The 14,451-nt window shown below is 40.3% G+C and overlaps 1 protein-coding gene across 6 annotated transcripts in view; it reads right to left on the bottom strand.

Moving 5' to 3' along the window:
* The window catches only part of Rnf41 (ring finger protein 41), a 26,557-nt gene extending 12,160 nt beyond the window's left edge, over positions 1-14,397 (bottom strand). The window contains exons 1-4 of one of the 6 annotated variants that reach the window (XM_040280474.2): positions 14,185-14,397; positions 9,989-10,185; positions 367-383; positions 45-157 (exon numbers count right to left, since the gene is read on the bottom strand). In XM_040280474.2, coding sequence (XP_040136408.1) covers positions 45-134 — 90 coding nt within the window. In that variant the 5' untranslated portion in view covers positions 135-157; positions 367-383; positions 9,989-10,185; positions 14,185-14,397. Of the gene's footprint in view, positions 1-44; positions 158-366; positions 384-8,433; positions 8,534-9,988; positions 10,186-14,024; positions 14,131-14,184 lie in introns of those variants that run through there. The other 5 variants (XM_005335626.5, XM_013363095.4, XM_013363096.4 and 2 more) reach the window with 5 other exon arrangements.
* Positions 14,398-14,451: the final 54 nt, after the last annotated feature.

The following is a 14,451-nucleotide window of genomic DNA, read 5'->3' as shown; positions in this document are numbered from 1 at the left end:
CTGCTACCTCTTGCCCTACTAAACCCACCATGCAGCCAACTCACCTGTACTGGCTCCTCCAAGACTCCACTGCAAATAGGGCAGATAAGATCTTCGTCAACATCCCCCTGGAAACGGGTTACATCATACCCCATGTCTCATCACTGAAACCCAGATCCTGGAAGAAACAACAGAGAAAAAAGAGGCCAGTTCAGAAAGTCTACCACAATGTGGTGAAAATGAACTCATTGCCAAGATTAATTCATTTATCCAACAAATATTTATTAAGAGTCTAATAAGTACCAGTAATTCAGGGGAAAAAAATAAAAGCTGACATAAGAAATTTAATTTAAGGGCTGGGGTACAGCTCTGTGATAGAGTACTTGCCTAGCATGAGCGAGGTCCTGGGTTCAATTTCCAGCACCAGGGCGAAAAAAAAAGGAAGAGGGATAAAGTGGATAGAGGCCTTGAAAGGTCAAGTACGAGCACAAGTACAGCACTGTGTTAAGTCAAAATGAATTGGATTCACATGCTTACTCTTACAAATTAGCTGTATAGCACAGGGACAGCTACAAAACCTTCCTAAGCCTAAATTGTTGAGCTGCCATAACTTGCAATCTTTTTTTTTTTTTTTAACAGAGAGAGAGATAGAGGAGAGAGAAAGAGAGAAATTTTAATATTTATTTTTTAGTTTTTCGGCGGACACAACATCTTTATTTGTATGTGGTGTTGAGGATTGAACCTGGGCCGCATGCCGCATGCATGCCAGGCAAGTGCACTACCGCTTGAGCCACATCCTCAGCCTAACTTGCAATCTTAAATGCTCCAAAATCCAAAACTTTTTGAGTACTACAAATGGAAAATTCCATACCTGATCCCATGTGATAGGTCACAATCAAAACACAGTTACACTAAAGATATATATAATGAGCTATGCCAATCATGGTGGTATATACCTGTAATCTCAGCAACTCAGGAAGCTGAGCTAGGAAGATTGGAAGTTCAAGGACAGGTTGAGCAACTTATGGAGAACCTGTCTCAAAATCAAAAGAGCGGGGGATGTAGCTTAGTGGTCCAGCACCCCTGGGTTCAAACCCCAGTACAGGGGGCAGAAAAGATGTTAGGTTTGGGATATATGTATATAAAATAAAAACAAATTTCATGTTTAGACTTGGTCCCATCCCCAAGATGTTTCATTGTACACATGAAAACATTCCAAAATCCAATTAAATCCAAAATCCAGAAATTTGGGTCCCAAGCATTTTGGATAAGGGATGCTCAACCTACACTTGATTAAAAGTTCCTTTAAAGTAGGAATTCATGTCCCTTTCTATATTCAATGTAGTACTGAAGCCCAATTACTTACGTAAAACAAATCAATAAAGTGTTTGGTGTTTTTTGTTTTGTTTTGATTTGTTTCCGTCTGGTACTAGGGATTAAATCCAGAGTTCTTTAATGCTAAACTATATCTCAGATCTTTCTCTTTTCATTCTGAGACAGGGTCTTGGCTAAATCACCCAGACTGGCCTCAAATTTGTGATCCTCCTGCCTCAAACTACAAATTACAGGCATGCCCCACTATGCCCAGTTTAAATGTTGCTTTAACTGGTAGCTTCACAGTAACGATGATACAATGAACTCCTATTTATTTTGCCTATCTAGTATCCTGTTTTGTTTGTTTGTTTAGTTATGCATGGACACAATATCTTTATTTTTTTATTTATTTTTATGTGGTGCTGAACACGTGCAAGGAGAGCGCTCTACCACTGAGCCACAACCCCAGCCCCTAGTATCCTGTTTTCTTAAATAACACTACAATTTTCTTTTAGGAATCATACCATGGTTCCAATGGACATGTGGCCCAAACCAAGACAGTGAGACTGTTGCCAAGAACCTTTACTGGTACTATCAAGAAAGCCCTTCCTTGGGGTCACAGTTGACAGGATGAACCACCCAGAGTAGCTGGGGACCATCTCTGCCATTAGCTTGCTTATAAGAATGAAGGGCTGGTGACATAGCTCAAAGGTACAGAACTTATCTAGCAGGCCCTTGGTTGAATGCTCAGTACCACAAAAAAAAAAAAAAAAAAAAGAGGTTGATATAAAGTAAGAAATCATATTCATAATTTTCATTATATTCAGTAAAGTCCTGGATTCTGCCTTGCCTAAAGCACAATCGACACCCCCCACCATTTGGGATGGGTACTAGGGATTGAACCCAGAAGTTCTTTACCACTAAACTACATCCCCAGCCCTTTTTCTTCCTTATAGGAAGACAGGGTCTCATTAAATTGCTGAAGCTGGCCTCTACCTTGTAATCTTCCTATCTGAGCCTCCCAAATTGCTGGGATTATAGTTGTGTGCCACTGTACTAGGCTAAATTTATATATTTTAACTTTTTTGTATGGTGCTGGGGATTGAACCCAGGGCCTCACACTTGCTAGGCAAGTACTCTACCTTTGAGCTATATCCCTATTGTCAATGTTTAACTTTATTTTGTTGATTTCAGATTTACAGAGAAGTATTAAGAACAGTACAAAGAATTTCCATATCCCCTTCATCCAGATCTCCAAATACTAACATTTTACATGTATTTTATAGTTTGCTGTATATATACATATTTAAATTTGGGGGGGGGGGCTAGGTGCAGTGGTGGTGTCTGTAATCCCAGTGGCTGGGGATGTGGCTCAGTACTTGAGTGCCCCTGAGTTCAATCTCTGATACTGGGAAAAAAAAAAAAAAAAAAGTAGAAGAAAATCCTGGAGAAAAGGGGCTCATAAAAGTCAAAGAGGAACTAGGGATGTAGCTCAGTGGTAGAGTGCTTGCCTAGCATGCAAGTTGCAAAAGGCCCTCAGTTCAATCCACAGTGCCAAAAACACACAAACAAAAAAATTAATCAGAAAAAAAAAAATCATTTGCGCTTTTAACCAGACAAGGTGGCACACACCTGTAATCCCAGCAAGTTGGGAGGCTGAGGCAGGAGGATCTTGAGGTCAAAGCCAACACCAGCAATTTATCAAGACCCTAAGAGCTTAGCAAGACCCTGTCTCAAAATAAAAAAGGGATAAGAACGTGGCTTAGTGGTTAAATGCCCTGGGTTCAATCCCCAGTATAAAAAAAAAAAAAAAGGCTGCAAATGTAGCTCAGTGATAAAGACCCCAGTATCAAAACCAGTAACAGGGGCTGGGGATGTGGCTCAAGCGGTAGCGTGCTCGCCTGGTATGCGTGCGGCCCGGGTTCGATCCTCAGCACCACATACCAACAAAGATATTGTGTCCACCGAGAACTAAAAAAAAAATAAATATTAAAAATTCTCTCTCTCTCTCTCTCTCTCCTCTCTCACTCTCTCTTTAAAAAATAACCAGTAACAATAATAATTAGTGCCTTTAATGCACTAGATAAAAACCTGCAGATGATACATATCACAGTTATGAGGTCACTGCAAAATAACACATGTAAAGTATGCCTCCATGTGTGCAAAAAAAAACCCAATATATATGTGTGCACATGCTTATATGTGTTTGGAACTCTCCAGAGGATACACAGGAAATTGCTAACAGTGTTTGCTGCTAAGAAGCAGGGACTAAGGCATAGAGATAAGAGGGGAATTTTAATTTTTCTATTTCTCTGTACCCTTGGAAATATTTGTTTGTGTAGTATTCACAATTCAAATATATCTATAATTATATTAAGTTGTGAAAGAATGTATAGAAAATATTTACTTCATGTGTCATGTGCTATATATGTCATGTGTGGCATATAAAATACACACATGTTAAGATATTACATACTATAGCAAGGCCTAGAAAAAATGTACTCTTGCAAGAAAAGGTTGATACAACTGAATTATGACATAAACTTGGTAAATATACTAAAAAGTATACACTCTTCTGGTATGTGGTGCTGAGGATCGAACCCAGGCCGCACACATGCCAGGCGAGCGCGCTACTGCTTGAGCCACATCCCCAGCCCTAAGTATACACTCTTCTATCTAACAATTCTACCTAGAGAAACTTATCCTAAGGAAGTAATTACCCAAGGGTACAAAAAGAAATGAATCTAGTTGTCTATTTAAGCGTTGTGTATAGTAGCAAAATATCAGAAATATCATAAATAGTGAGAATTTCTTAAATCCATAAAATTGAATACCATGTAGCATTCATATGACTTGACATAATTATTTCTCATCAGTAACATTTACTTAACATTTATTGTTTATATAATTATTTACAGATATCTTATATGCCATAGTTCTATTTTTGTTTAAAAACAAAAATATATTCATTCTCATTCCAGTCAGAATGGCAATTATCAAGAATACAAGCAACAATAAGTATTGGCGAGGATGTAGAGAACAAGGTACCTTCATACATTGCTGGTGGGACTGCAAATTGTTGCAATCACTATGGAAAGCAGTATGGAGATACTTCAGAAAACTTGGAATGGAACCACAATTTGACCCAGCTATCCCACTCCTTGGTTTATACCCAAAGGACTTAAAATCAGCATACTACAATGACAACAGCCACATCAATGTTTACTCAATTCAATTCACAGTAGCTAAACTGTGGGACCAACCTAGATGCCTTTCAACAGATGAATGAATAAAGAAAATGTGGTACATATACATAATGAATATTACTTAGCTTTAAAGAAGAATGAAATTATGGCGTTCGCAGGTAAATGGATGGAACTAGAGAATATCATGCTAAGTGAAATAAGGCAATCCCAAAAAACCAAAGGCTGAATGTTTTCTCGGATAAGGAGATGCTGATCCATAGTGGGGTGAGCGGTGGATAGGGAACTTTGGTTTGTGTACAGGGGAAAGAATGGAGAGGTGGGGCTGTGGGGATGGGAAGGACAATAGAATGAGACAGACATTATTACCCTATATACATGTACGATTACACTACTGGAGTAACTTGGCACCATGTATAGCCAGAGGAATGAGAAGTTGTGCTCCATTTGTGTACATTATGTCAAAATGCATTATAATGTTATATACAACTAATTAGAAAATAAAAAATAAAAATTTTAAAAATGTATATATATTTATATGCTGTGTATACACATTTATATTTCCTTTTTTTTTGTAGGGGCTAGTAACAAGGGACTGAACCCAGGAGCATTTTAACACTAAACTACATCCCCAACACTTTTTTATTTGAGACAGATTCTCACTAAATTGCTGAGGCTGGCCTTGAACTTGTGATCCTTTTGCCTCAGCCTCCTGAGTTGCTGGGACTGCAGGCATGTACCACCATGCCTGGCCACATCTATATTTGAAAACATCTCAAAGGATATCTATTATAAAAGCCATTTTTAAGTATACATTGTTAATACTTTTAATTTCATTCTCAGTTTTGCTTTTAGTTTTTCTTACTTCTTCTACAATGATTTTTTTATTGTTATTTTTATAGTGCAAAAGATCAAACTTGGAATGATCATGTTTTATATATACTATTAAACAATAAAGAAGACAACAATTATTGAACATTACTATGTGTTTGGCACTATTTTAAGCATTTTTGGAATATTAGCTCATCTAATCCTTATAACAACTCCATGAGGTCAATACTATCATTATTCACATTTTACAGATGAGTAACACAGGTGCAAAGGTTAAAAAGCCTATCCAAAATCATACAGCTAACTGGTGTAAAGCCAGATTCAAACCAGGTGGACTGGCTCAGAATGAAGCCTGTTTTTTTTTTTTTTTTTTTTTTAGTTGTTGATAGACCTTTTTTTTATTTATTTACATGTAGTGCTGAGAATTGAACCCAGTGCCTCACACATGCCAGGCAAGTGCACTATTAAGCCACAGTCCAGGCCCTCAGAATCAAGCCTTTTAACCATTATACTTACTTGCCTCCCCAAATGAAAAATGCAAGTTGGGGCTGGAGTTATGGCTGAGCGGTAGAATGCTCGCCTAGCATATGAGAGACCCTGGGTTCAACCCTCAGCACCACATAAAAATAAATAATAAAATAAAGGTATTGTGTCAATAAAGGTATTGTGTCCAATTACAACTAAAATATAAATATTTTTTAAAAAGGGGGGGCTGGGATTGTGGCTCAGCAATAGAGTGCTCACCTAGCACATGTGAGGCCCTGGGTTCGATCCTCAGCACCACTTAAAAATAAATAAATAAAGATATTGTGTCCAACTACAACTAAAAAAAAATTTAAAAAAAAGAAAAAGAAAGAAAAATGCAAGTTGCCAAAACAGTATGCGTACAATGGCCCATTTTTATAAAAACAAATTTAAAAAGGAAAAGTCATATAGGTAAATATTTTTTAAAATCTAGATGCTGGAGCCTTTTTTTTTTTTTCCTTTTTGGTATCAGGGATTGAACCCAGGATTGCTTAACCACTGAGCCACATCCCCAGCTCTTTTTTTTGTGTGTGTGTGATGCTGGGTGCTCAGGGCCTTGTGCATATGAGGTAAGCACTGTACAAAATGAGCTACATCACAGCCCCCCAGCCCTTTTTTATATTTTATTTTGAGACAAAGTCTTACTAAATTATTTAAGGCCTCACTAAGTTGCTGAGGCTGGTCTCTCAAACTTGCAATCCTCCTGCCTCAGCCTCTTCAGCCGCTGGGATTACAGGCATGCACCACCATGCCCAGCTTGCTGGGAGTATATTTTAGATCTAGGTTGTACATTTATGCAAAATTTGAGTTTTAAAACAATAAGTTATCCTTAGCAAGTTGTGAAAATTAATATTACCTTTTTTTCTTTTCTTTCCTGAGGCAATGTAGAAAACAGGCCTAGAGTTTGTATTGTGCTTCATTACTGTCATTTTAAATCAATGTTAATGATAATGTCTTAAAGAAATCAAGTACTGAAAATTATATGAATTTGGTTTCAGAAGATCCCACATTCCTCCAAAAAATAGCAAAAAACTTCCCTCAATTGGTGCACAGATAGAGAAAGTGGGTAGAAAGCCATCAGCCAAGTATTAAGAATTAAAAGGTTCCCATATAAAGTCAGGGTTTAGATAACTCTGTAGAGATGCTAGTCACAGTTGTTTTTAAATCTGACCATATCCCTACACTTAGTTGTCTGGAGATTTTCCTACTTTATCCTTCTTCCTGTACCTGTACCCTTTCTGAGGTGTAGCATTAAGAATTAATGGGCCAGGGGCTGGGGATGTGGCTCAAGCGGTAGTGTGCTCGCCTGGCATGTGCACAGCGCTGGGTTCGATCCTCAGCACCACATAAAAATAAAGATGTGTGTCTGCCGAAAACTAAAAAATAAATATTGAAAAGCTCTCTCTCTCTCTCTCTCTTTAGAAAAAAAAAAAAAGGGCTGTGGCTCAAGCGGTAGCGCGCTCGCCTGGCATGCGTGCGGCCCAGGTTCGATCCTCAGCACCACATACAAACAAAGATGTTGTGTCCGCCGAAAACTAGAAAAATAAATATTAAAATTCTCTCTCTCTCTCTCTAAAAAGAAAACTTAAAAAAAAAATAAAATTAAAAAAAAAAATTAATGGGCCAGGTGCAGTGGTACACACATGTAATCCCAGCAGCTTGGGAGGTGGAGGCAGGAGGATCACGAGTTCAAAGCCAGCCTCAGCAATTTAACAAGGCACTAAGAACTGAGACTCTGTCTCTAATAAAATACAAAATAGGGGTAGGGATGTGGCTCAGTGGTCAAGTGTCCCTGAGTTCAACCCCTGGTACCCCCTTCAAAAACAAAGAGTTAATGGAAACCAGGCACAGTGGTACACACCTGTAATCCCAGCAGCTTGGGAGGCTGAACAGGAGGACCACAAGTTCAATGCCAGCCTCAGCAGCTAGGTGAGACCCTAAGCAACTTAGTAAGACCCTATCTCTAAATAAAATACAAAATAGGGCTGGGGATGTGGCTCCATGGTTGTTGAGTGTCTCTGGGTTTAATCCCCAGTACCAAAAAAAAAAAAACTAATGAGAAGGGCTGCAATTACAGTGGTAGAGTGCTTGTGTGCTTGCCCAGTATGTGTGAAGCACTGGGTTTGATCCTCAACATCACATATAAAATAAATAAGTAAATAAATAAATAAAGGTGTATTTAAAAAGTCAATAGATGATGCCTAAAATTTTAAAAAGAAAAAAAGAGAATTAATGGGAAATTCACATTTCTAATCTGGTTAGGGTATTCCCTATTCCTCACCTATGAGAAACAAATGTTGATATGGGTATACACAATCTTGAAAGTCAGTTCTCTGATTTGGCTTTGTCCTGTCCCTAGGCACAGTGTAAATCTGATAGGTTAGGCTCATTTGACTATTCCTTCAAATCTCTGAAACTTCCAACACAGCTACTGGCTGGCCCAGAGGCCAGTCCAGTTATTATTCCAATAGGGAAGCCTCAGAAAAACTCAGCTGCTTATCACCCTGGAGCAAAAGGCCTAGTAAAATGGCAACCACAAGAACCTCAAGAGTCACAACTAGCAGGGCACAGTGGTACACACCTGTAATCTCAGCTCCTTGGGAGTCTAAAGCATGAGATCGCAGGTTCAGAAATTTAGCAAGGCTCTTAAGAAACTTCATGAGACCCTGTCTCAAAATAAAAAGATAAAAAGGAAGGGCTGGGGACTTAGCTCAGTGGTCAAGCATCCCTGGGTTAAATTCCTAGTCCCCCCTCCTCCAAAAAAAAAGTCTTGGAAGAGTTCACTCAAACCAGGTAGGTGACTTGAAGTAGCACCGAGGTATCTCTTTCAGGCTTATAAAAGTTTGCCAGTCGCTGATTTAAACATCTTAATCCGGGGCTGGGGATGTGGCTCAAGCGGTAGCGTGCTCGCCTGCCATGCGTGTGGCCTGGGTTCGATCCTCAGCACCACATACCAACAAAGATGTTGTGTCCGCCGAGAACTAAAAAAAAAATATTAAAAATTCTCTCTCTCTCTCCTCTCTCACTCTCTCTTTAAAATAAATAAATAAATAAATAAACATCTTAATCCAAATTGAAAACTGCATTCTAGGGGCTGGGGATGTGGTTCAAGCAGTAGCGTGCTCCCCGGGTTCGATCCTCAGCACCACATACAAACAAAGATGTTGTGTCCGCCAAAAACTAAAAAATAAATATTAAAATAAAATATTCTCTCTCTCTCTCTCTCTTTAAAAAAAAAAAAAGAAAACTGCATTCTGAGTCTCCTATCTTGCAAGCTAGAATCAAACCAGACTATGTTACTTACTTCCTCTGCATTACACCAGAATTTCTCCATTCTTGGTCACCACTGTTCTTGCAATGATTTATCATATGCAAGAGATTTATCATACCCCTTCTTACACTTTTTTTGGGGGGGTACTGAGGATTGAATTCAGGTCACTTGACCACTGAGCCACATCCCCAGCTCTATTTTATATATATATATGTCTCACTGAGTTGTTAAAACATGATGTATAACATGAGATATATATATGTAAAAAAAAAAAAAAAAACAAGATGGTGTGGGCTAATCAAGGAAATATGACAGTAGTGGTTCATGCTGTTAATTCCAGCAACTTGGGAGGCTAATGTAAGAGAACTGCAAGTTTGAGGACAGCCTCAACAACTTAACAAGGCCCTAACAACTTAGTGAGACCCTGTCTCAAAATAAAAAATAAAAAGGTCTAGGGATGAAGATCAGTGGTAAAGCACCCCTTGGTTCAATCCCAATACTTAAAAAAAAAAAAAAATCACAGAAAGTGTTCTATAGAAAGAAGTTTTAAGAAATCAGGTTTGTTTTGTTGTTGTTGTTGTTTAGGAGGGGTACCAGATACTGAACTCAGGGGCACCCAAGCACTGAGCCACATCCCCAACCCTATCTTCCTATTTTGTGTTTTATTTAGAGACAGGGTCTCACTGAGTGACCTGCTTTCCCTGAGGCTGGCTTTGAACTCATGATCCTCCTGCCTCAGCCGCCAAGTCACTGGTGTGTGCCACTGCACCCAGCTAGGAATCAGGCTTTTAAGAGCAATAGGAACCCCAACTGGCAGAGAAAAGAGGTGAAGCCTAGAATGGGATTTCAAATCAAGGCTCCTTACCTTTCAAGTGTTGGGGGGCAGGTTCCCTGTTCACAAGGCTCCAACCCCCTGATGCCTCCACTCAGTACCACTCAGGAGATGCTCCAAGTAACCCATCTTGTTGGCTATTCTCCAATTGAGTCTTCCTTCCTAGTGACAAACTCCATCACCAACGGATGAATGTAATGTCACAATCAGATGTCACAATCAGGAGCACTCTATTAATAGGAACAAGGAAGAGAAAGGTGAGTCAGGGGAACTACCTCCATTGGCATGAGACTGGATAGACTTGGATCTGGTCAAGAGTTAGTTGGGAAGAATGAGACAACTCCTTTAAGGACTACGGGTTTCAGTACAAGGTAGAGCTCATGAGCTAAGGAATTAAACATATAGTCCAATAGATTCAAACATAACTGGGAGAGAGGAAAAGGACAAGAAAGAGAAGAACAGTTGGTGATTAAAAAAAAAAAAAGGGGGCTGGGGATATAGCTCAAGTGGTAGCGCGCTCGCCTGACATGCGTAGGCGCTGGGTTCAATCCTCAGCACCACATAAAAATAAAGATGTTGTGACCACTGAAACCTAAAAATTTAAAAAAAAAAAAAAAAGAAATTAAGAAAAAGGATTCTTGGGGCTGGGAATGTGGCTCAAGCGGTGGCGCGCTCGCCTGGCATGCGTGTGACGCGGGTTCGATCCTCAGCACCACATACAAACAAAGATGTTGTGTCCACCGAGAACTAAAAATAAATATTAAAATTCTCTCTCTCCCTCTCTCACTCTTTCTTTAAAAAAAAAAAAAAGAAAAAGGATTATTTTATTCAGCACACCTAACTAGAAGTAATGTGAATGATTCCAAGTCCATGATTATATAATACAGAGAGTCATAATACCAGATGTATTCAGTATGATGCTTTCATGTTTTAAATGTTTTCACATACTTATTTCATGTTCAAAGAATTCTAGTCCTACCCTTTAATTGGAAATACTACTTCAGACAGAGATGCTCAAAAATGTTGGTACATGTGCAATTCTACTTCCTAAGTCAGGAAATATTCTTGAAGGGACTGGCCTTTAAATAAAATAAAATAGGCAGTAAGGAAATTATTCCAGGGTGGGCAACTCAGAAGGTGAAGAGCAGTAAAATTAGGGTGACCAGACTCAAAGGTGATTATGAGATCTACTCAACTATTTTCAGGGGAATAACAATTATTCAAACTTATTTCCTCACTAATATGTGTCTATTAATAATTTAAGGACTGTGTTGGGATAAAATAGGATGATGACTTTAAAACATAATACTTTAAAGGAAAAACACAAAAAACAAATTTAAAAAAACATAATACTGGGGCTGGGGATGTGGCTCAAGCGGTAGCGTGCTCGCCTGGCATGCGTGCGGCCTGGGTTCGATCCTCAGCACCACATACAAACAAAGATGTTGTGTCCGCCGAAAACTGAAAAATAAATATTAAAAAAAAAAATAATAATACAAAGTCCACTTCATCTCTTTTTAAAAAATATTTTTTAGTTGTTGGATACCTTTATTTTATTTATTTATTGTTTTTATGTTGTCCTGAGGATCAAACCCAATGCCTCACACATGCCAGGCAAATGCTTTACCACTAAGCCACAACCCCAGCCCCACCACTTCATCTCTTGAGTCTGGTACATATGTTCAATAATGTTCCATGCTCATTAGCCACAGTGTGTTTTGCTCTTCTTTCCTTCCTTCCTTCCTTTTCTTTCTTTTTTTTTTTTTTTTTGTAAAGGGGACTGAACCCAGAGACACTTTACCATTGAGCCACATCCTCAGATCTTTTTATTTTTTGAGACAGAGTCTTGCTAAATTGCTTAAGGCCTTAATAAGTTGCTGAGGCTAGCCGCACACATGTGATTCTCCTACCTCAGCCTCTGAGTTGCTGGGATTATAGATGTGTGTTCCACCAAGCCCAGCTTTAGCACATATTTTTAAATTAATCAGAGTAATGAAGGTACCATGCCAGACACACTTTCTCTTGCCTGTGGTTCAGCTGGGGTTGGGAGGTGTTAGTATTTCTCTCTACTTTCCTTTCCCACCCTTAATACAGAAAAGGGTATCATATTTCTTCCATTTGGATGATATCCCCACTTCCCAATAAAATGCATCTGTACCTCAAGAAATGCTTCCATAGGGCTGAGGTTATGGCCCAGAGGTAGAGTGCTTGCCTAGCATGTGTGAGGCACTGGGTTCAATCCTTAGCACCATACAAAATAAATAAATAAAGGTACTGTTGTCAACCTACAACTAAAAAATAAACATAAAAAAAAAAAAAAAAAAAACGGGCTGGGGATGTGGCTCAAGCGGTAGCGCGCCCGTCTGGCATGCGTGTGGCCCGGGTTCGATCCTCAGCACCACATACAAACAAAGATGTTGTGTCTGCCGAAAACTAAGAAATAAAATATTAAAAGATTCTCTCTCTCTAAAAAAAAAAAAAAAACTGAGGTTTTGGCTCAGTGATAGAGCACTTGCCTAGCATGCCAGAGGCAGCGGGTTCAATCACCAGCACCACAAAAAAATAAACAAATAAAATAAAGGTATTGTGTGCATCTCCAACTAAAAAATATATTTAAAAAAAAAAGTATTTCCATGCCAGGTGTATGGTACATGCCTGTAATCCCAGCAGCTCAGATGCTAAAACAGGAGGATTGCAAGTTCAAAGCCAGCCTCAACAACTTAGTGAGGCACTAGGCAACTCAGTAGAGACCCTGTCTCTAAATAAAATACAAAATAGGGCTGGGGATGTGGCTCAGTGTTCGAGTGCCCCTGAGTTCAATCCTGGTACCAAAAAGAAGAGAAATGCTTCCAGGAACCAGTACTATGCTCAAGCCTCCTTCAAGTGACAAGTTCCAGACTCAGAAAGCAAATAGTTGCTCACACTCAGAAAACCAATCTTACTTCAATACCCCACTGGGTAGAACAAAATGAGGTTTTTCAACAGAGTGGACAACAGAAGACAGAAGACTTGGATTCTGGTCCTAGTTATGGAGCAACCAACTGGACAACTTTGAATAAACTATCTAACCCTTCTGTAGTTTTCAGTTTCCTGAACTGCCAAGCACAGAAAATGATACCTGCCCTAACTACCTTATATAATGTCCTACAAATCAAATGAGAATTCGAAAGTATACTTAATACTATTATCTTCAGGTAAGGTATTATTTGTAGAAATATTATGGCAAAATAGATTTATAATGAGAGCTAGAGGAAATGTTTGGAAAAACTTGTTCCTTCTTTTCAATTACTGGGAACTAGGCCAGGCCACAGGGTCAACTGGACACATAGGGTAATAACACTTTTGCATCACTCATATTCCCTCACTAGTCCACTCCATTCCTACTTGCTGGAAGACTAACAGCCTGCAACACCATCAGCCTATTGTCAGACTGGAAAACCATTGTATAGGAAGGAATAAGACTTGCATAGATCATTCTCCAAAAAATCGAGACCTCAGTAGTAGCCTCATTTGCTGTCAGATGAAATGTTTCTTAATGGGGGAAGATATTTGTCAATCCCTCAGGCAAAAAAAGCTTTCACCCGTCTTGGCTTCTAGCTTCTTCTTCAACCCCCAGCTCCCCACTCCTCAATATCCCTGCGTCCTAAATTGGGGCAGGGTTTATGGTGTGTGAAGAGGTTGCGTGAAGCGTGCATGAAGACCAGGCTGCAAACCAAGGGCAAAGATGTAAGGAATGTGAGATTCCTTCGCGGAAGACTGGGAGAGGAAAAGGAGCTGGGAAGGAATGAAAGACACAAGGCTGCCAAAGACAAGGCATGGGAGAGGAGCCAAGCTATTGCGCTTTGAGGGCGGAGGTTCAAGTTCCGCCGCCCCTGCTGAGGCTGGCCCCCCGAACGTTCCCTTCCTTCCCTCCAAGCCTGTCAATCATTGCCCATTTAAACACCACGCTGTTCTCCCCGGGTCCGCTCCTCCCAGTCCTCCGGCTGGCTCAGACCCCCTCCCTCACATAAGACTCCCCTACTCCAGGGCACCTCCCCCAGCAACACAACCTCCAGAGCCCCCTTCTCACCTCCCTACTCCTTCCCAAGGCTGCCCTCTTCTTTCATTTTTCATCTTTACTTCACCCCTCCTCCGGAACCCCAGTATCTAGAACCAATACCCCTGGGACTTCGCCCCTTCCCCTCCCACACCCTGGTTTAGGTGAAAACTCGCGCAGGCGCAGTACGCACCACCCTGGACGCAGTCTGGGCTCTCCGTACCCGGGCCTGCCAGGAGTTGAGGCCGCAGCGGCCACACGATAGCCCCGGTGCCGGGTCCCAGCCTTTCCCGGGAGGGGAAGGGGAAGGGGAAGGAGAAGGAGGGGAAAGAAGGTTCCGACCACTCGTCGCTGTCTCAGAAGGATCCTTTACCCCGCCCACTGCTGCTACGCAACCTGGCGGAAGCCCGTCACCAAGCCCCGCCTCTTTGTTTAACTCGAGCGCGACTAGAAGCTGTGA

The sequence above is a fragment of the Ictidomys tridecemlineatus genome, chromosome 6, assembly GCF_052094955.1.
Source record: "Ictidomys tridecemlineatus isolate mIctTri1 chromosome 6, mIctTri1.hap1, whole genome shotgun sequence".
In the NCBI taxonomy this organism is placed as follows: Eukaryota; Metazoa; Chordata; class Mammalia; order Rodentia; family Sciuridae; genus Ictidomys; species Ictidomys tridecemlineatus.
The sequence above is the reverse complement of the archived record's forward strand: the minus strand, read 5'-3'. Positions and strand labels throughout refer to the sequence as shown.